Here is a 20,775-nt window from a genome sequence, read left to right as displayed (position 1 = left end):
GTGGGCTTGTTTTGCGCTTGACGTCCATTCTGTGGTTATTTCAGTGGAAACGCTATCCAGTTCAAGTGTTTTGAAAGCAGCTGACATTTTGTTGTGCTTTGTGAAACACCCAGTAACAGCCAGTCCTGTTGCGTAGATGATCCCAGTTTTAAAAACTGTACTGAAGTGATAGTGGAATCCCTCAAAATGATCCAAAATGTGAAACCACAGAAAGTGAAGACTGCATGGTTTATTTTTATGTTCATGTACAGCCAGTTTGGTTGGAGCTGTGCGGTGCCATTTGTCTTTGACCCAACACAGATGTCATTGAGTGATTTGATGTAGTGGTTTATTTATTATTTATTTCCCAATAAATTAAAACATTTTTATAAACTCTTGGAACAAACCGACATCTTTCTTCTCAACAATCCCCGTTACATTTTCAGTCCAGTCACACTGCAGAGGCTGCAGATGTGCGACTTCCTTTTAACTCTTGTCGTAACTCTGCTATGTGAGCGGGACCAATACGACAGCAACCCCCTAATGAACAGACAACAGACACTGATCAGAGAGTACAGAAAAACAGGATTAAAACTTAAAAAGGAAGAGAAAACAGTCCACCGTACCAATCAAAGCAGCACCTTGCTTCATCCATGTGCGACTTAGTTTGGGTATTAATGCTGATGTGTTCCCAGATGTTAGCCACCTTTGGGAGGAGAAACATCCAACACTCAGCAGTAGTGGAAAAAGTACTCAGATCCTTTACTACAGTAAACGTAGCATTACTATGTTGTGAAAATACTCCATTACAAGTAAAAGTACAAAAGTATTATCAGCAAAATGTACTTAACAATATAAAAAAGTTAAAGTACCGATTATGCAAAATGGCTCCTTTCAGAGTGTTATATATTGTTTTATTATTAGGGATGTAACGATACATTTAACTCCCAATTCGATACTATTTTAAGTTCACAATACAATTTATTTTATTTTACAACACTCACAGAACAACTGAACAGCTGCAGACAAATAAATATTCCTTTGTTCATATAAACTGCAAAACAACAGATGTGTCCTCACTAAACGTGCAACCGAAATTGTATTTCATCTTAATAAAAACAAAAATTTTAAAAAATCCCACATCCAAATGACTAAATAAATAGAAAGAAGTCAAACAAGTGATATTAAACTTAGACTACGCCCTAGTTCGTTTAAAACTTGCATGGCGATTGATTTTTTTTTTATCTCAACCGGTTATATTCTTTACACATTCATATAGATTTTTAACCAATTCACAAAGCATAGTTACATCCCTATTTATTATTATGAATGCAAGATTTGTATGACTTAATATGCTGTGGGCAATTTAATCTATAAATGCATCATATAATCTGATCATATGTTATGCTCTAAATCTGCAAAGTGATTTTAAAGTAACTATAGCTGTTAGATAATTGTGGTGGAGTAAGAACAATCAGATTTTTTGGCCGTCCTTTTCATGGTGACTTAAAATAAGTGATCAAAGGATGTTTGGTATTCTGTTGAAGGAGACTTTAACATGTCACATATGTGCTGTGACCAAACTATTAAAACTCCTTGACTACAGACTCACCCATGCTTAGTGTCCCAGTCCTCTCCACTGTTGGGGTACACCACCCAGCTCATGTCTGGGCCCAGCAGGGATCTGCCAGAGTCCAGCAGTGGCTCCACCAGTGCTGCTGAGCAGCAGTTGACTCCTACAGCAACCAGCTGCGTGGATCTGTTAGCCATCTGCACGGCGTCTGTGAACGGGCTGCCGTCCGATATACACTTCCCATCCTGACAGCGTTTGTGGACAAAATGGGAGTTGTTTTGACACACTGCACAACAGGTACCAATGAATGGACACTAGTTATACTGTTTATCAGCAATGATTACCTTACAAGAGAAGGAGAGCCAGGCTTTAGAGTTTGGGAACTCCTTGAGCAGCTCAACCAGAGCCTCTGCCTCTTTGATACTTGGGATCGTCTCAAAAGCAATGAGGTCCGCTCCCGCTGCTGTTACACAGTCGACCTGTGGCCGATGCCAAATTTTAAGTTCCTTGGAAGAGAAAAAAAAGACACCTGAGACCACTGATTATGACTAATTCTAAATCAATCAATCCATTTTTATTTAGTTAGTTTTAATTATTGGTGGAGTGCTAAACCCAAAATCCAATAGGAATGTTCCTAAAAGTAAAGAAAAGGTAGCACATCTAAAGTTTCCAAGTTGAGGAGGGCAAAATATTGTCATTTGACTTGTTTAATTAGAATCACGTCACAATAGATCAACGCTGACGCGTTTCGGCACAAAGCCAAACGCACTGAAGAAGGCTTTGTGCCGAAACGTGTAAGCGTTGATTTCTTCACAATTGTTTTTATTGGTCACATAAAATGGTACGAGGTACAATTCCAGTGAAGTGTTATCCCATCAGCTCCTTCAATTTGCACATGATTTATCATAGAATTAATAAGAAATTGTTCTATTAAAGGGTAATTTATACAGAGATACGCCATAACCAAGTCTGAACAAGTTAACAAATTATTCAGTAATAAGTAAGTCAAAATGTAGGTCAACATTCCAATTTTTATTTTCTATGTGTCACTTTCACACAGCATGCATATTGACTTCTTATGTAACTTGTATAAGCAGCTGAGAGCCACTCACTTCAATACTCATCTCCTCTGCATAAGCCCCGGTGTACTCGGCGCCGTTGAGCAGAAAGGCCCCGTACGGTCCAACAGAGCCTGCCACCAGGGGACATCTCTGCCCTTAAGAGATCCAAAAACAAAACACAATGACATAGCATCACAGCTCACAGAGACGCAGTGTTTCCCATCTTAAAATATATCAAAGACGTACAGTTTAATACCTGTCGGGCCAGTGTCGGAGACAAATCTTTGGACAGTCTCTTTGGCCAGGTGAACCCCAGACATCAGCAGCTCTCTGGCGCGTTCAGGGCTCACGTCCAGGTGACTGGTGAATCCTGGAATACTTGCCTGGTATGTCGCTGATGTGATAACATCAGCTCCACTGATGAGAAACCTGTTGATATTTATTACGCCATCAACTATTGTCACAGTTTAACAACTCCTTTCTACAATTGCTTATCATTTCTGTGCATCAAGGCTCAATATTTTGTAGGGCTGCTGAAACTAATGATTATTATAATTTTTTATTAATATGCTAATTATTTTCTCGATTAATGGTTTGGTATATAGAGAATCAGTGAAAAATACCTATATACACAATATCATAGAGCACAAAGTGATACCATTATTAAATGTCTTGTTTTCTCCCCCAAATATTCAATTTTTCTATAATGTAAGACCAAAAAAGCAGCAAACAAGGGACTGTTTTGGTTGCAGCTCTAATTTAGCAAGGACCTACCTGTAATGAGCATCTCTTATGGCCTGGGGATTAGTATGGAGAAGCCTGGCACTCCACAAAGGATCTCCCTAGGTGTTCCAAAATATACACATGAAATATGAATGGTATATTAATATTACATTTGCAATTTATTTATAAATTGATCGACATAAAAGCATACTTGCTACAGATCATATACCAGAAGCTAAGAGCGATGAATAAGGGGTCAACAACCCTCAGACAGAGGCAATTCACACAGGGCCAATGGCATCATCTTGTGCATTTATTATTGACTTTACTGCTAAAGTCTTTCTCCAGTGTAAAGTAACTAATAGTAGTACTACTAAATTACTCTAGTGTACTCAGAGTCTGAGTTTTTCGATGTATGCCTCTTAATACTTTTACTCCAGTATCTTTATTTGTCAGCTGTAGGTACAAGTTACTCTGCAGACAAATATTTGTAAAAACCTATCATGAGCATATAAAACATCTTGTTAAACACAAATTAAACCACCAAACAGTCTATCAAATAATAATAACTAGAAAATGCATTTCCTGCAGAAAATGCGTGTGAATGCCGAATAGCTACAAGTTGATATTTGAATGTTTTTTTGTATGCAGAAGTTAGAGGCGACCAAAGAAAGTTGAAGCATAAATAATTGGATAACAATACTGTGAATTCTGCTGAATCAGCATTCAAAACAATATAACAGTGACAGAGCCCATAATTAGCTGCATGGTAAGTACTTTACTTTTATATTACTACTACTAACATTTTTGTTGATCATTTGTAATAATTTATAAGTTTGCCTTTTTTTAATCAGTTCCATCTGTATGCCAACCACTATCATTGGTTGTAACCATTGAAACACAGCTCCTGGACCTGCAGGCTGGCTAACTCTACAAGGTCAAAATGATTCCGTTTTCATTCTGTGCACCTCCAATGTCTTACTTATTTTCCTATTTATACAGTCGCTTATTATACGACCGTGCAAGAATAACCACGGTCAATACGTCTAAGGCAGTTTCACTGTGTGTGTGTGTGTGTGTGTGTGTGTGTGTGTGTGTGTGTGTGTGTGTGTGTGTGTGTGTGTGTGTGTGTGTGTGTGTGTGTGTGTGTGTGTGTGTGTGTGTGTGTGTGTGTCTTTTTAATAAAATACCAAATAAACAAGAGTTGGACTTCACTCATTCCTAAAGTTACACTTTTGATAATGTTCAGTGTAGCCTGCGGGCTGGGAAATGTGAATTTGAATTAGAACCAGTGCTGACTGATAGAGACCTAATATTAATAATAATGCAGTGAAGCAGCAGACTGTATTTTTGATTCATCTGTGACGTTTCACCTTTAAATTGGCTCCTTGCGCTTCTAGTTCAGTCGCTAGTCCGCCGTCCAATATTAATGGTCCATTATCGTTCATGTAAATTCTTAGACGAGCAGAAGAAGCCATGGAAAAACACTTTAATTAAGAGGCACTAAGTCTTTGCTTTTTAAAATCAAACGTCTACATGACTATGCGTAAAATACTCGGAGAAAATGTACAGACTGTTGTTGTTCCGGGTAAAAATAAAGGTTCAAAGGTTACGTTTTGAGCCGCTCGAAATTTAAATAATTGAGGTGATTCCAACCTCTACCATACCACCAGATCACCACAAGATGGCGCATGAAAGCATGAGCAATTAGGTAGAGCTGGAAGATTGTGTTGGGTTGTCTATAAACGTAGTCCAGCCATATGTCAATGAGCCCAGCATAGTCCTTTTCCCTACTCACCTAACGTACCCTATTCATATTCACTTGTGTAAATTCAGCTAATTGCGTGGTGTCTCTGACGGGTTTGACCACTATATTGTATGTTGTATACTTCATGTTACTTTTGAATGATGTATTTTTGTTAATATTCACTGCTTCATGCTTCACTGGTAAAGGTTAAAGTAGTTAAACTTCTATTTTTTATTTCAAGAACAACTGCCATGTAGGTTGTTAGGTGGATGTACCATAAATGCACCTTGACTTGTCACTAGCATAGGTCACTAGCATTGACATATGGTCACTAGCAGTTCACACATGACCCGCCATACTCTGCTTCTGATTGGCTTACCCTGTACGAAGGCAACAAACATGAGCCAATCAGAGACAAAGTAGGGTGGATCATGCCTTTGCCATCCTAGGAAATACAGTACAGTTCAGCCTCTCAGTTTAATGGTTTATATATATATGTCAATGAGTTCAGCGAGCTATAGTTGCCATAGAAACGGAGCATAGCCTGTAAAGGCTCACATTTTGTGGCTGATACAAATATTGGGACATTTATTAATCAGTTTGTCAAAAATGGTAAGTTAACATTTCCCCGTTCAAAAACAATGATGCTAATGCACTATTTGTTGGTTAGAAATCCAATTCATTTAACTATAACGCTTAAACGGACCAAACAGAAAACTGTTTGCTAACGTAGCTAGCTAAGCATAGCAAACATAGACTAGCAGTTAGCGTTAGCATAACAGCTAACCTACCGTTAGCCAACAACTTTAGGTATTGTATTAATGCTGGCATTTTGGAGTAACGTTTAGCCAAATTAATGAATGTAACGTTAAAACTTAAAGCCAGTTTTACAACAGCAATTGGTGGTAACAGTTAACTTACGTTAACTAGCAAATGTCCACTAGATGAGCATTGACTAACTTTAGCTAGCTAGCTAGTTAAAGCTGTAGCTAACGTTAACTTTTGTACTTTCCAAGTTAACGTTACAGTGCCAATAGTTCCTACGTTCGCATACAAACGTTCGTTTACCAATGAAATGAGATTGATATCAGAATGATATCAGAGAGTGATTATTTATGTTGTTTGCCTACTCAATCAGAGTCAAGGGTCAGGAGGCTGGAGCTTTCTCAAGTTAACAATGGACAGAAGACGAGGAAACACTTTGGATATGTTGTCCTTCACAGTGAAACACATATACACTAGGTTCAGGATAAAGTCTTTCATTCACCTTGACTTTAGACTGCGGAAGGAAACTGGACCGTCTGCACAGAAAGTGCTGGAAGTCAAACATGTTGCTATGAGCTGCCACTGCAGTCAACCTTAAACTAAGTTTGAACCAAACTGACAAAATAATTTGAGGCAATCATTATTTTGTTTATAAGTGTCCACTGCCTTTTACCCTTTTCGGTTGACAAGATGAATAGAATCAGATCTGTCATCGCTTAAGTGTTGATATGATATCATTCTAAGTCAATTTTAATTCTTAGTAAACTGGAACTAATTGTTATTTAATGCACTTCTTTGCTGTAGTCACATTTGAAAATTCAGCACTGCATTACTTTGCAACAACAGCATAACTTTGACACTGTATTCCATTACCTATCTCAAGCATGTTGCACGTCTCTGCACGTCTATTATTATAATCCAAACCCTCATAGAATGTGGGGTGACGCAATCAAAAATCTGAAACACTAAAGCATGCATTGGAACATAGTTAACAGTGATATAAAAACCTCTGATATGGCCCCTTTACAGTCTTAAAGGACAGGTACAGTATGTCTACTGCAACAAATGTGGAGCTGCTGGCACGGACAGAGATGCTACTTTAACTTTAATAATTTAAACCTAGCTCAGTTGTTTTCTTTTCACATTAAAGATTAAAAGAAGTTGGGTCTATATCTGGGACTAAGACCTACACAAATATCTTTGACCAAAATAAAAAAAGTTACAATATCATAGCCTCATGGTTTGGCGCAACATGATGTGACCTTTGAAAGCTCAGTATGTGTTATGTGGTGCCTCCTTATTACTAATTTGTTCTGTTTTTTGACATTATCAGGAGGAACGCTATGCCTTTCTTACTGAGTGGTATGACCCTACTGCAGCTCTCCTGCGGCGCTACCAACTGTTCTACTACCCCAAAGATAGCTCAGTGGAAATGGTAAGCATTTACTGCTACAGTCACTATTCTTTAAATTTGCTGTTACATTGTTTCAGCTTCCAGGCTAGCTACTTGTTAATTGAAGGTTACTGTAATTACAATTTATCAAGCTTTTTAGTCTCAAAATTTGAATATTTAAGGAGATGCTTATTCTGTTATTGTTGATAGAATTTTGATGCAAGAACAGATGTTTTTTTCCCTGTTGACATCTGGAAAAATAGTTTGCAGCACAGGTTATATCCTCTCTGGTATATTTTTCATAGTAATTACAAATGTCTTACGTCTACAACTATTTCATTTTACTAAACTACCAACATATTTGTCTTTATTTGCAGTTTGATGTAAAAAACCAGCGGATATTTTTGAGAAGGACCAAATATGAGGACCTCCATCAAGAGGACCTGTTCGTTGGGAATCGAGTGAATGTCTTCTCACGACAACTTAATCTGATTGAATACGGAGATCAGTACACAGCAAACAAACTTGGCAGCAAAAAAGAAAGGTATGATTGTTTAATAATTCTTTTGTAATAAGGTTGTGTGATAGGTCTGCTTGATCCTCTCTAGTTACATGCCTCACAACTTTACATTACCATATTCCCTGTAACTGTGATTTATAATCTTTATTTTAGCATTATTTTGTGCAGGACAGCTCACAGACATTATGAACTCCCACACATTGTACTTAATCCTCAGTATAGTAAATATTGTGGTAAAGTTAATGTGTTGCAATGTATTCTATTTAGATTTTGCTGCATTTTCTGTACCATGTTGTGGAAACTGCTGTTATCTATGTTACTTACCTACATTTATTGTCGTCATTTAAAGGAAGTTCCTTTTAGATTCTTAAGTATTGTTATTGGGTAGCACACCTGGTTGAGCGTGTACCCCATGTGCAAAGGCTGAGTCCTTACCGCAGCGGCCAGGATTCGTTTCTGACCCGCGGCCCTTTGCTGCATGTCGTCCCCCTCTCTCTCCCTATCCTGTCTTCATTTTTCCTATCCAATAAAAGGACAAAAAGCCCAAAAGAAATGTAAAAAAAAATATATAATCTTAAATAATATATTGTTCGTAATTGGGTGCTTGTCCAGTTGCATCTGCTGTTAAACAGCTGTCCATCAGATTTTCAAAGCAAATTAATTGTATATTCTTGAACTTAGAAGAGACAAACAATAATATGAATAATAAATCACGTTTTATTTGTGATATATTTATTTTAGAAAAATCGGCTTTGTTTTCCTTCAAAAACATTTCCACCACAAACTCAAGAACTATGCCAACATAAATAAAACAATGATTTAAATCAGTAGGAGTATGCAAGTAAGTATGCAAGACTGACAAAGCACATCAACCTACAGTTTTTCCAACCTACAGTTTTTCTACCCAATACATTAAGCCTTTAGTGTGTAACTTTTTGATATTAATGAACGTCCATTACATTTAAGCCATTACCAAACAAGTTGATACAAAGCTAATTAAGACTATCAGCTCCACACAACTCTCTCTGTATTTCTCAGTATGGCTGTGTTTAGAAATTGGTGTTGTCCGGCGACTTTCACGCTCAGAAATTTGAGTGGTGAAGATAATGACCTCTTCTATCATGTTTTTTTAATCCTCCAAGTCCTGCTTGATTACAAGCAACTGCGTGCAGGAACGGTGGGGGCGTTGTGCGATTTCGGAAGGTTCGTATTATGTGGACGCGCCGACAGTGTTGTTTACTTAGAATTCCTCATGTGGGCGACAGAAACTACGTACTATAGCTTTAAGGCATGATACCCAGCCCTACACATTATAAAGCGTTATTGTAAGTAGTTATTGTAAGTATTGTATTGAAAGTGATTCTGTTATGGTGTCCTATCTTGATGAGTTGCCTCCTATTGTCGTCTCCATTATATATTTTTCTCTCTCCATTTTTCCAGAACTCTTGCTGTGATAAAGCCAGATGTAATCACCAAGATCGGAGATGTCCTTGAGTTGATATACTCCTCCAACCTGATCGTGACCAAAGCCAAAATGGTAACACTTACATGGTAAGGTCAAAGCCTGCAAACTGCAAGTCATACTGTGGAAATGTATCAGACAAGGAGAGAGGCACAGGCTTATTTCTGCCAGTATTCACACATAAACAGATGGATGGCCCTGCTTTCTCACACATTAGGAACATATGGCGTTTCAAGGAGCAGGCAAGGTCGCCATTTCATTACAGTTTGATCAGGTGCTTATTCATTCTGGATGCAGGACTTTTACTTGTAATAGTGTTTGTACATTGTGGTATTTTAAAGGATCTGACATGTATTTAAAAAATATTTGAAAGTAAAGGATCAATTGAATTCTGGGCTGCAGGCAGGGTTTTATAAATACTGAGATCACAAAATTGAGTAGTTCATTCAAGGACGTTCCTCAGCACAGCTAACTAAATTCTAAGTAAAAACTGGAGGAGTAATTAGGATGTTACACACCCGTAAAACAGTGTTACCATTTTTATTACCCAGTATGAAGGTCAACTGCTGTTTCAAAGTCTTCTCCACACTGCCACTAATAAAACCCCGATGGAAATATAATGGCTCTCAAAATGTGTACATAATTAACTTCTGAAAGGAAACTCTCCCAAGGTTAAAAACAATTAAAAAGGTCAACTGGAATTTCAAGGACAGGACATCAGTGTGTTTGTGGTTAAATGTTGTTTTATTTCAATACTGTCACCTCCGAATTTCTGCATTTTACCAAACAATCAAGAAGCTACTTTTTAAAAATAAATTCTAATTAATTCTTTATTGTACAGAAGTTCATATACAAAGGTACAAACATATAGAATAGGAGTTCAAGCCATATCATTTCATATTATAATAATTTAATAACTTAAAGGTCATAATGGCTTTCAGTAAAATGGTGCTATATTGCTGAAATTCATTAAGTGCAGGAAAAGTGGACTTGGTTCCTGACCCAAGAAGCTAAAATCGTGCACACCAAAAAGGACAAATCCCGCACAGTTGCCAGATATATTATTGACCTCTGTACATGTCTTTGTCAGTAGTTTGGTACTTAGTGTTCACATAGAATATCTAATTTCGCCACTCATTAACTCCATGGTTTATGGTTTTCTTACATTACAGGAAGCAAGCAGCAGACTTTTACGTGGAACATCAGTCAAAGCCTTTCTTCAAGTGAGTCCCTGTAAATTATTTGCCAGTTTTAAGCAGGTGTGAACCAAAAGGGCACATTTATGGTGGCTAGCCACTATCATTAACAGAACCTGTGGCCATGATCCTAATGACATTGTAGGGACATTTGAACATATTGAACACAGCTGACCTTCTGCTGGTAGGAATTCCATGTATATGAATGGGTTATTCCGCCATTGCTCCATTTTGCAGTAACCTGGTGCAGTTTGTGTCCTCGGGCCCTGTGGTTGCCATGGAGCTGATGGGTGATGAGGCCATGTCTACCTGGAGGAGGCTCCTGGGACCTGCAGACTCTGCTGTGGCGCGGAAGGAGGCACCGCAGAGTATCCGTGCCCAGTTTGGAACAGATGGCATAAAAAACGTTGGTCATGGCTCCGACTCATTTGCTGCAGCAGCAAGAGTAAGGATGTGAAGCTAGCCTGTTAGCTTTATTCATATTCATATGTGGCATTTTACCCTGTGCTCCACATTTCCAGAAATGACTATGCACTCTAAAGTGTTTTTTTTATTCTGCTTGTTTTATTAGGAGCTTGAATTTTTTTTTCCATCCACAATTGGCCACGGCCCCTCTAATACAGCCATCTTAACAGACTGCACATGCTGCATCATCAAACCTCATGCCATATCAGAAGGTAGGGCACATATACATATCTGTTTGCAGCCAACAGATGTGTTTATTATTAATGATGTGTCTATCTTGGTCCTTGTATGTCTGTTGATACATTCTTAAACTATGCAGTTAAAAGTCCACCAACTTGTCTACAATTTCTCTCCCCTTCCACTTATGGCTGTTAATGTGTTTGTGTCACACAAAGGCGCTACATGGTTACTGCATTTGGCTTTGGATTTTTCCAAATCCCTACCCTGATCCCTGTTCATGGAGCATGCCACTGGAGCTCTGACCTGTGAAATGTGAAATTCTCTGGACAGAGCTGAAGTATGCACATAGAAAGTTGTTGACTGAGGGGAGAGGACTAGTTGTTCTGGACATATAAGCCCACACACAGCCCATTAGAATAAACAAGCTCACCAATTAATTTAATCTTTGCTTTTGATTTGATCGCAAGTCCTTATCCTTTAATGGATATTTGTTTGGTATCTGATTTAGACCAGGTTTTTATCTAGTTTCCATGGATGTACTTGGGCTCTTTGTGCTGTGTTCTTTTTCTATTTTTAGGGATGGCAATGCGGGCCAGCCGTAACAGTCAGTGACTGACTTTGGTGATCCTCTAACTCTTCTCTAGCGCCACCATATGTTCAAACATTTTTATTTGTCCAATACTTATATAGTTTATGAACAAATGCCTTCAAAAGTAATGGCATTCAACTAATGACAACAAAGATGGTGATCATGGTAAACAAAAAAATTACAATGTGAAATAGTATTATGACTTGATCTGCTCGCGTGCTTTCACTTTCACTTTCTTCTCCTAAAAAAATCTCTCCTTCCTGCTCAGCAAATCCTCCATCATAATAGCAATGCGCCAAGGTCCAAACGTGCCTGATTGGTTTATTGCATGTTACGCCCAAAACACACCTATGATTAATGAAGTCACTAAGTACAACCCTTTTGAACCAGGTGCCCGGACCCTTTTTGGATTAAGTGGATTCCTACATGCCTGCGCAGTTGCTTCACGCCGTGCGCTTAGATCGTTAAAATAGGGCCCTGAGTCTTGTTCAAAAACACTCAACAAGACGAAAACATCACGGAATCCTCAAAACAAAAAATCTGCTGAGATAACCATGGGAACATTGCGAGCTGAGATGACATTTTGTGTGGGAGATACACATACTTGCTTGCAATGTTTATTCAAAGAACATTGGAAAGGAAGTAACATAAATTAAAAGATGCTACCATGAATAGCATTCATGGGTTTAATGTTGTTTTATAACCAGTGTATAGATCTTTTTCATGAAAGGAGCCATTAAAATAACATTAATTGTGCCTGTATGATATGTAAGTGTGCCAGGATCCTGGTACTGTGCATGCTGCTAGTTTGCATGACATACTGCCACACCTAAATGGAATGACGTCATTATAAATGTTATTACTGCAGCTACACCTGTGCTATTCCTGCTATGACAAGTTGAAATATCTGCCGTGAGAGAGGACCTGTTAAAGGAACACGCCGACTTATTGGGAATTTAGCTTATTCACCGTAACCCCCAGAGTTAGACAATTCGATACATACCCTTCTCATCTCCGTGCGTGCTGTAACGCTGTCTGACGGTTCCAGCATTAGCTTAGCCCAGCACAGATCCTGCAGGTAACTGGTTCCAACTAGCCTACTGCTCCCAATTGTGACAAAAGTGACAAAATAATGCCAACATGTTCCTATTTACATGTTGTGATTTGTAGAGTCACAGCTTGTACAAAAAACAACGTAACATGAGACACAGCCATCTTCTAGTTAACAGTAAACAAACCAGGAACTATATTCTCAGACAGGCTTGCTGCGAGCATATCACTCCGCCCAAGTACTATATTCTTCCGCCTGAGAATATAGTTCCCGGTTTGTTTACAGTTAGAAGATGGCTGTGTCTCATGTTACGTTGTTTTTTGTACACGCTGTGACTCTATAAATCACAACAAGTAAATAGGAACATGTTGGTGTTATTTTGTCACTTATTTGGAGCAGTAGGATTACTGGAACCATTCACCTGCATGTCCTGTGCTGGCCTGATGCCGCTGGAGCCGTCAGACAGCATTACAGCACGCACGGAGATGAGAAGGGTATGTATCGACTTGTCTAACTCTGGGGGTTACGGTGAATAAGCTAAATTCCCAATAAGTCGGCGTGTTCCTTTAAAAACACCTACCTAAGCATGGGCATGCTATGTTTAACTGCAGGGCATAATCCAGGAGCTGTTGAATTCCCAATCTGCTGTGAAATGTAATTCCTCCAAAACATACATAGAGTATACATTTGTACATATATACATATATATATATAGTAGTGTTGTGATTTAGGCTGTGTCAGTTTATCAAGTATGACAAAATCTCTCTCATGTCTCTTCTACTTTTGTTTCTCTTAGTTTTGCTAACGTTCATTAAAAACAAGAGCTGTAACTGGCTTGCTTGTTAGTTCAAAGCAAACAGCCACAACCGTTCAGCACTTTATTGTTGACTTTATTTATTTATTACACATGCTCTCTCCTTGACATTGTCAATGTCATTTAAACATTTCTACTACAGGCCTGTATCTAAGTAGGAGTTCATGTAATCTTTCAAAGGCAGTCCACAATTTTCTCTGTGCTCATAGCGGTCTGGCTGCATCATAGGTATTTGCTTAGTACAGACATCATTTCAAGCAGGGTTTGCTCTCTATAGTATAACTGATGACTATGACACCTTCTTTACCACACCTACTGGACTGCCATGTGTATCCTGATATTCAAGTAGTAAAGAGATGGTAGCTTATTTCCTTCCCAACAATATCAATTGCGGAGTAAATTTGAGGTGAGAAGCTTCAATACCTCGGTAGAACAGTTGGCCACAAGTTGCAGGCGTTTTGTGCGGCAGCAGGTATCGCCATCGCTCTTAACAATCTGTTGACTCATCTGGCGTCCGTCGGCCAAACTCGGTTCATTTTTAGTCCATTTTACACAATAGTCTTGTAGAAAATCTAAAGCTATTGTAGCAAAAAAGCCAAAACCTAGTTCATAAGAATAATTCTGGCTTTGTATTTTGGCCTGCTTACAAAGGTTTGGAGTTGCATTGTTCAAAAGGTCCTAAACTGCTCAAATTATAGTACCGTCACTGTTCCAATGTGACAACACAATGTTTACCTTCAGACGTGAGGTCATACTTGTGGTCTGAGCCAAAAAATAGTAACCCAGTCTGAGGGGTTTGGCCAGCTGAACCCAAACTGGGTCTGTTCAAAAACAAATAATATCAAAAAACTTGCTTTGATTTCCCTTGAAGATCCATTAGAAGGCCAAAATACGCTACAGCTATGTGTGCAGGGCACAGCCAATCACAGTGGTGTAAGGGAAGTTGTGCCTGAAAATGCACTCAGACATGACTGGAATAGAGAAGCCTCTGTTGCCAGGCACCCAGAAAAGGATCTCCTAGCAACAGCACCAGCTGCTTTTGTAAGCTGTGCAGATTGTGTGTCTTTCCTAGGCAGGCTGCTGGCTGCTGCCAGGGGAGAGCACAGAAGACTCGGGAGGTGGTTGCTTTACCTAATACACAAATGAGTGGACTGTGACCGAACGATTACCCAAATTAGAGAGAAATTCATCAGCGCTCGCTGTAGCACCTGATCCAAACTGAAAGTCATGATTACACACAACAGTATTTACAATTAATGGAAAATGTAGACACCTGGTATCCTGCCTGGCGAATACTCTGGCTGCTTTTTTATCAGGATGTCAGACTGAGATAATGAGACTGGCGCCCTCTTTCACTTACGTGTGTCTGCAGCAGTCTGACCTTCACTCTCACTGTTGCACCTTTGTCATTGTGGTCGTACCATTTTTACAATAATGCACTGCAGTGACAGGAGGTACAGCTCTGTATCTCGCTCTCTAAAGCGTTGAATATCTGGTCTCCTCTACTTATTGACAGGACATCAGTAAGACAATCTCCCTGTACTAGGTCCAAAGGAGACAGTACAATCTAAGGTCACTACACCATAAGATACAATTTTTATGTTTGAAGTGGAGCAGTATAATGGCTTCACAGCACATTCAGTGATATTAACCCTAGTCATTTAATAAAATGAACAACAATGTTGCAGGATCTAAACTGTTTTACTTGAATTAACCGTAAAGGCTGCGGAAGAAATTATTTGCTAAGGATCACATTGAAGAGTTTATTGTAGCAATAAACACCTTGCTACGCAGTCTGTGTTAAGCTCATGAAAGCCTGTAGATAAGAACAGCTTTGATGTGTTCGCAGGTCTGACTGGAAAGATCCTGAACTCCATATCTGCAGCTGGATTTGAAATCTCAGCCCTTCAGATGGTAAAACTTTAGCAATTCTCCTGTCCTTCCGTGTGCTATGGTCTTGTAGATTCACATTTCTGTGGTAAAAATGAAGCTGTCCTTTCACTACCCTAATAGGAATTATATGAGATACATACAGGCTTTTCCATACCATTATAAGGCTTGGGTGCAGCACCCAAGCTGTTTTGGGCACCACTTAGTCGAATTAATGTAAAGCATCAAAGCTAACTAAATTACTTTTCTCACATCTAATGATTGTAGTTGGTCCCCAGTGGACTTCTTTAGCAAGTTTTGTCTTTAAAGCTACATTGTGTAAGAATTTCTCCCATCTAGCGGTGAAATTGTATATGACAACCAACTGAAAATTACTTTCTAGCCCCTCCCATTCTGAGCGCGTTTTAACTCTTACGGTGGCCGTATTATTTCAAGAAGTACTACTTTGTCCGCGAGTGTTCCTTCCAGTGTAGTAATAGTTTTACCTTTTCGTTATTTTCGTGATTCTCCATCTTCAACAGTCTTTCAAATCTGCCGGCAGATCGAGTAATCTCCCCCTGGCATTCGTCACGGTGCCAGTGCGAAAGGCGGAGGTATGTCCCTCTTTGGCTAATGTATTTTAAAGATGGAGGCACAACATGGCAGAATACATTCGAGCGACTCGCTCATATGTATTGTAAATGATTCTGAATGGCAGATTCTACGCTAACAAGAATACTTTGATGAGTTGGTGAAAGTAATTACACATGAATGAGCACATATTTGTGAAAGAACAAAGGGTTTTTTGCTAAGAATCAACTAAAAACATTACACAATGGAGCTTTAAGCTTTTCAAGTGTTATTTATTTATTATCTGCTCTAGCATAAGTCTTCCACAAACCTAGGGAAACACTGATATATATTATAGTGTTATTTGCACTATGCTCATATGCCCATGTAGCCTAGCTTTACTCATGTAACCATTATGTGCACTGTATTCACTTTCTCTGTCCAGCCGTGCCTCATAATTCAACTGCTGCAAACAGTGACCTCTCTCTCAATCCATTTATTTTTGCCACATCAGAAGTGATGCACATTCTGGGCCGGCCCGTAGGACAAAAATAAATCAATCTTGGTTTTATCTCTGTAGCCACACGTAGAATGTGTTCTGCATTAATGGGAATAAAGTAAGTAGGATATTAACAATTAAAGCAGTGTCTTTGTTCGAATGATGTAATTTCACAGCCTTGATGTTCTTAATACATACAGTATTTATTTTTATGGAAATTACAAAAGGTCTTTTGTGATAATGGAGCCATGGTCACAATTCAAAGTAGGATACACTAAGTGAAGTATTCCCATTTGATTAAGGGGAATTTCTTCATTGTGGCTGCACTCTTTTCCTCCATTTCATGGAGTGCATTATCCATATTCCATTTTGAAAACATAAATAATATTTCCTCTTCACAGTTCAATGTGGACCGGGCCAATGCAGAAGAATTCTATGAAGTGTACAAAGGTGTTGTCGCAGAGTATCCTGTGAGTATAAACACTACATTGTTGTGCCATCATAGCAAGTGCCTGCATCACATTTCTGTCAATTGTTACTTTTGATCATAAAAACACAAACATTACCCAATCTTTTGTAAAGATCTTGAAGAGTAGCAAAATATCACATATTGTGTTTATAACCAAATGTTTGAAGTTGAGTCCGTGCGTATTATAAGTATAATTGTTTTTAAATGTATTTCTCCCTGCAGAGTATGGTGACTGAGCTGTGTTCTGGACCCTGCATGGTCCTAGAGATCCATGGCACCGACGTACCGCAGTCATTCAGGGAACTCTGTGGGCCTGTCGATCCTGTGAGTCAAACTATATTAAATATTATTTCCTATTTCCTCATTATATTCTATACTAGAAGCCTGTCCGACAAGTAACGCATCAAACTTTCGGTTAAATGTGGTGAAAATGAATATATCCTCTGCAAAGGGTTATCCATCCATCATCCTCCTTTTCTTTTTTCTTGAATCAGACCAAATAAACTCATGATGAATTGGAGAATGTAGTTTTAGCCCTTGCTCAGTGTACATTGTAAAGATTGTGTGGCCTTTTTGAATATAGATACAGTAAAAGAGTTGGCCTGTGTGTGTGTGTGCGTGCGTGAACACGTGCAGTCATGTGTGTGTTTGTGTGTACTGTGGAACCAGTGCTGCAGGGCTGAGCTAGAGCGTGATGTGAAATCTAATGATAAGACGTCGCTCTGCCACCATAAAAATGAGTGACTACACACCTTCACAATTCCCCAACTAGTTCAGCGTCCATGATTCAGCGTGCAATCTTGTTTAAAATAATTCCATCTCTTTTTTCTGATTATTTTTTCTGATTTTGTTTTATTCGTTTTATATGCTTTCTGTCCATAACCATCAGTACTTCAGGCCACTGTCAAAATGTTACTGACATTGCAGCCACAGAGCAGGAAAGGGGATGGTAATTGGCTAATGATTTCCATGACACAGACACCACAGCTCATTGATGCCAAAATAATTAGGCCTTTGCCACCGCCCTCTGTTATTTTATTAGTTCCCCTCTTCAGATGTGCCGCCGATTGGGTTTATTACTCGTAATGCCCTGTGTGCACAATGTTTATGTGATTGTATCATCTTTCAAGTTATCTTATCTATCTTAGTTAAAATACATTTTCTTTGTAGAAAAACGATATTTGCTAGATGGCTTGGGTCATCATTTCAAAAGTGGCATCAGTAAGCATGAGGGGAAATCAATACAGTATTTACCGTTAAATTTCCCACTACATTTTATATAGTTTTGGCTGCTGCCAGAGGTTCTCTCCTTTTACTTGCTGTGGTTTTTTTCCTCCCTTAAAGCCTTTGTAACCTCCTTGATTGATTCAGACTCAACTGACTAACTGGGAGTTGAAGCAGTTTCATAACTCAACCTCACACTCACCTCAGCATTATCTGACAAATAACCTAAACACAATAACCTCTCTAACTCCTATTCTTCAGTGGTGTTCAGTCATCTGATACACGAGATAAATCTCAGAGACAAACTGTTGTAGGCTAGATCAGAGGCTAGCTGATGAGGGCACTGACAGGTCGTGTGTGTGTGTCTATGTAACATTGTTCTGCTACGTACCAAAGTGCAGTACTCTTCCCAGTCAAAATCCAATGTGTGAAGACTTTCTAGACGTCATTATCAGGCTGGACAGGTTGGACTGGACAAACACTGTAAACTGTGTGAAGAGGTCAGAATGTTAAGTACCGTATTGGTCTGAATATAAGACGTTTTTTTTTCCTAGAAAAAAGTCTGAAAAAGTGGGGTCATCTTATAATCGGGCTAATCTAGACTTTCAGCTGTTCAAGTTGAAGAACCTAAGGGACGTCACCTGTTTCAACAGCCAGTAGAGAAGTCAGCTATAAGCTATAGAAATAAAATGATCCATAATCCATTTTATTTTAATATTACAAACAGCTAGTCAAAAAAGCAAAGTTTTAGACACCATAACGTTATATGGCGGAGAGAGATAGAGTGACTGAAGAGAGAGAGAGAGCCCAGCGGCGTTAGAATAAAGCCGTGACTAATGGGAAATAAATGTGTTTTCGCCGATTTATTTCTAGAAATGTAACTGTAGCAAGCACCTCACTATCACTGACGTTATCCACATTCATACATAGACAAAACAAATGAAATATCCAGCTACAAAAAGCCTGGAAGTAGAACGGAAGTACAACGAGGCAATGTCATTGAGATGTTGGCTGAACAGCCAGAAAAAATCTTACTGTGGTCTGTGGTCCAAGAGATTGACAGGAGAGTGTGTGATTACGTATGATGGGATGCCCATTACCAGAGCAGTCATTCAGCTGAAGGCCTTGGAAATATTTACCATTAATTTAAATGTGACACTTTCATCTAAAAAGATATTGAAAATATTATTTTATTTAAAAGATGTCCAAAAATGAGTCTTGAAAGAGGTGTGGTTGTCTTATATTCAGACCAATACGGTAATAGATAAGGGTCAGTTGTTTGTGGTAAGAACTGGCTTTTGATTATTCCAGTTGACTTAAGACTAATACATAAACAACACATGACCAGCCGAATGGCTTGATTAAGTGACCTCAAACACACTTTATCATAGAGTTGATGGTAGATAAATTAAATTGTGATATTTCCTAACAGAAAAGAACCAAAACATTACACTTCTAACTAGGCGTCATATATCTTGCCATAAAGGATCCTCGTGTTCACACCTCCACAACCTTAGCTGCCTTGCATTGCACCGACTCAGTCACGAGATTGTGCTGTGTCTTGTGATGTGTCCTCATATCAGAGGGGAGAGACACAACGGTCCTCTGTTAGCCAGTCCTCTTGACCCAGGCTGTACTCTTTAAAACCTTTTCCATAGTGTTCCATTACTTTCCCTTTAAATCAGTAACTTAATAAAGAATTGGGGGGGCCCCGACTACATACTTGATTTAAAGGGACAACGCACATTAATCAACATGAGCTCAAAGTCAAACATGTAACTGTGCCAGATTTAGCCATGGAGGCTAATTTTTACATGCAGTCCCTAGCAAGTTGATGGCTTAAAACATTAGATAAGCTACAACAATACCACACAAACAAAACAAGAACACATAAGCATGGACAAGTAAAATGACACAACCACTATTCCAGATCACAACAGCTGGCATGTTGATGGCATGAGAAAAACATAACACAAGTAGCATATACAGTAGACACAGGTAAAAGTGCATAGACACACATTAAGACACATCAACAACACAGAAGCACATAAGCACACACAGAGACACTACTACATCGACAAAGACAAATACATTATTCCGGATTACGGCATATTTGATTAGTCAAAAACTAATGTTTTATGGATTCGGAGAATGATTTGAAAGATGCGATGTTCCCTAGTTCTGTGGGTATGATATTCCATATGTCTGGGCTGCTCGAAAGGAAAAAGCTGACTGTCCAAAACTGTTTTTTCTACATGGTTTTTTACAATGTCCTCTTAGCAGCGCACGGTGGTGACAACAAGCAGTGTTGCCTCACTTTGTCTTACAGTAGATGATGAGTGTAGGAGATGATCAAATAGGCCTGAACTTCCTGTTACACGAGGCTAAGATACTGTCCGTGCGTCATGTTGGTTAAAAATATACTCAGCTCTTCCTAGTGGCCACTATGCTAAATGCAGTGCACTGTAGTGCACTCAAAATATCCATGATGCTTGATTTTCCCTTTTTTCCCTTTTTTGTTGTTGATTACACCTAATGGTGAGCATTGTAACTAAATATTGGCATTGCTCCTTTCAAGCTCTGTAACATCAGTGGAGTTTACAGAGAAATTATGACTACTCCTGAA

At 38.9% G+C, this 20,775-nt stretch overlaps 2 protein-coding genes across 2 annotated transcripts in view; one reads left to right on the top strand and one right to left on the bottom strand.

The window, feature by feature from the left end:
• Positions 1-211: 211 nt before the first annotated feature.
• On the bottom strand, positions 212-5,003 carry zgc:172121 (homocysteine S-methyltransferase). Its single transcript, XM_028587216.1, has 8 exons — positions 4,710-5,003; positions 3,388-3,455; positions 2,870-3,042; positions 2,665-2,768; positions 1,897-2,058; positions 1,592-1,797; positions 606-685; positions 212-519 (listed from the first exon to the last, which is right to left on the bottom strand). Exons 1-8 carry the CDS (start codon positions 4,812-4,814, stop codon positions 431-433), a joined length of 987 nt encoding a protein of 328 aa, XP_028443017.1. The 5' UTR covers positions 4,815-5,003; the 3' UTR covers positions 212-430.
• A 505-nt stretch (positions 5,004-5,508) lies between these two features.
• The window catches only part of nme7 (NME/NM23 family member 7), an 18,985-nt gene continuing 3,718 nt past the window's right edge, over positions 5,509-20,775 (top strand). The window contains exons 1-10 of the mRNA XM_028588453.1: positions 5,509-5,695; positions 7,182-7,283; positions 7,619-7,785; positions 9,202-9,312; positions 10,396-10,446; positions 10,657-10,864; positions 10,991-11,096; positions 15,368-15,432; positions 16,858-16,926; positions 17,148-17,249. Of these exons, the coding sequence (XP_028444254.1) occupies positions 5,693-5,695; positions 7,182-7,283; positions 7,619-7,785; positions 9,202-9,312; positions 10,396-10,446; positions 10,657-10,864; positions 10,991-11,096; positions 15,368-15,432; positions 16,858-16,926; positions 17,148-17,249 (984 nt within the window). The 5' untranslated portion in view covers positions 5,509-5,692. The remainder of the gene's footprint in view (positions 5,696-7,181; positions 7,284-7,618; positions 7,786-9,201; positions 9,313-10,395; positions 10,447-10,656; positions 10,865-10,990; positions 11,097-15,367; positions 15,433-16,857; positions 16,927-17,147; positions 17,250-20,775) is intronic.

This window comes from Perca flavescens, chromosome 9 (genome assembly GCF_004354835.1).
Source record: "Perca flavescens isolate YP-PL-M2 chromosome 9, PFLA_1.0, whole genome shotgun sequence".
Classification (NCBI taxonomy): domain Eukaryota; kingdom Metazoa; phylum Chordata; class Actinopteri; order Perciformes; family Percidae; genus Perca; species Perca flavescens.
The sequence above is the reverse complement of the archived record's forward strand: the minus strand, read 5'-3'. Positions and strand labels throughout refer to the sequence as shown.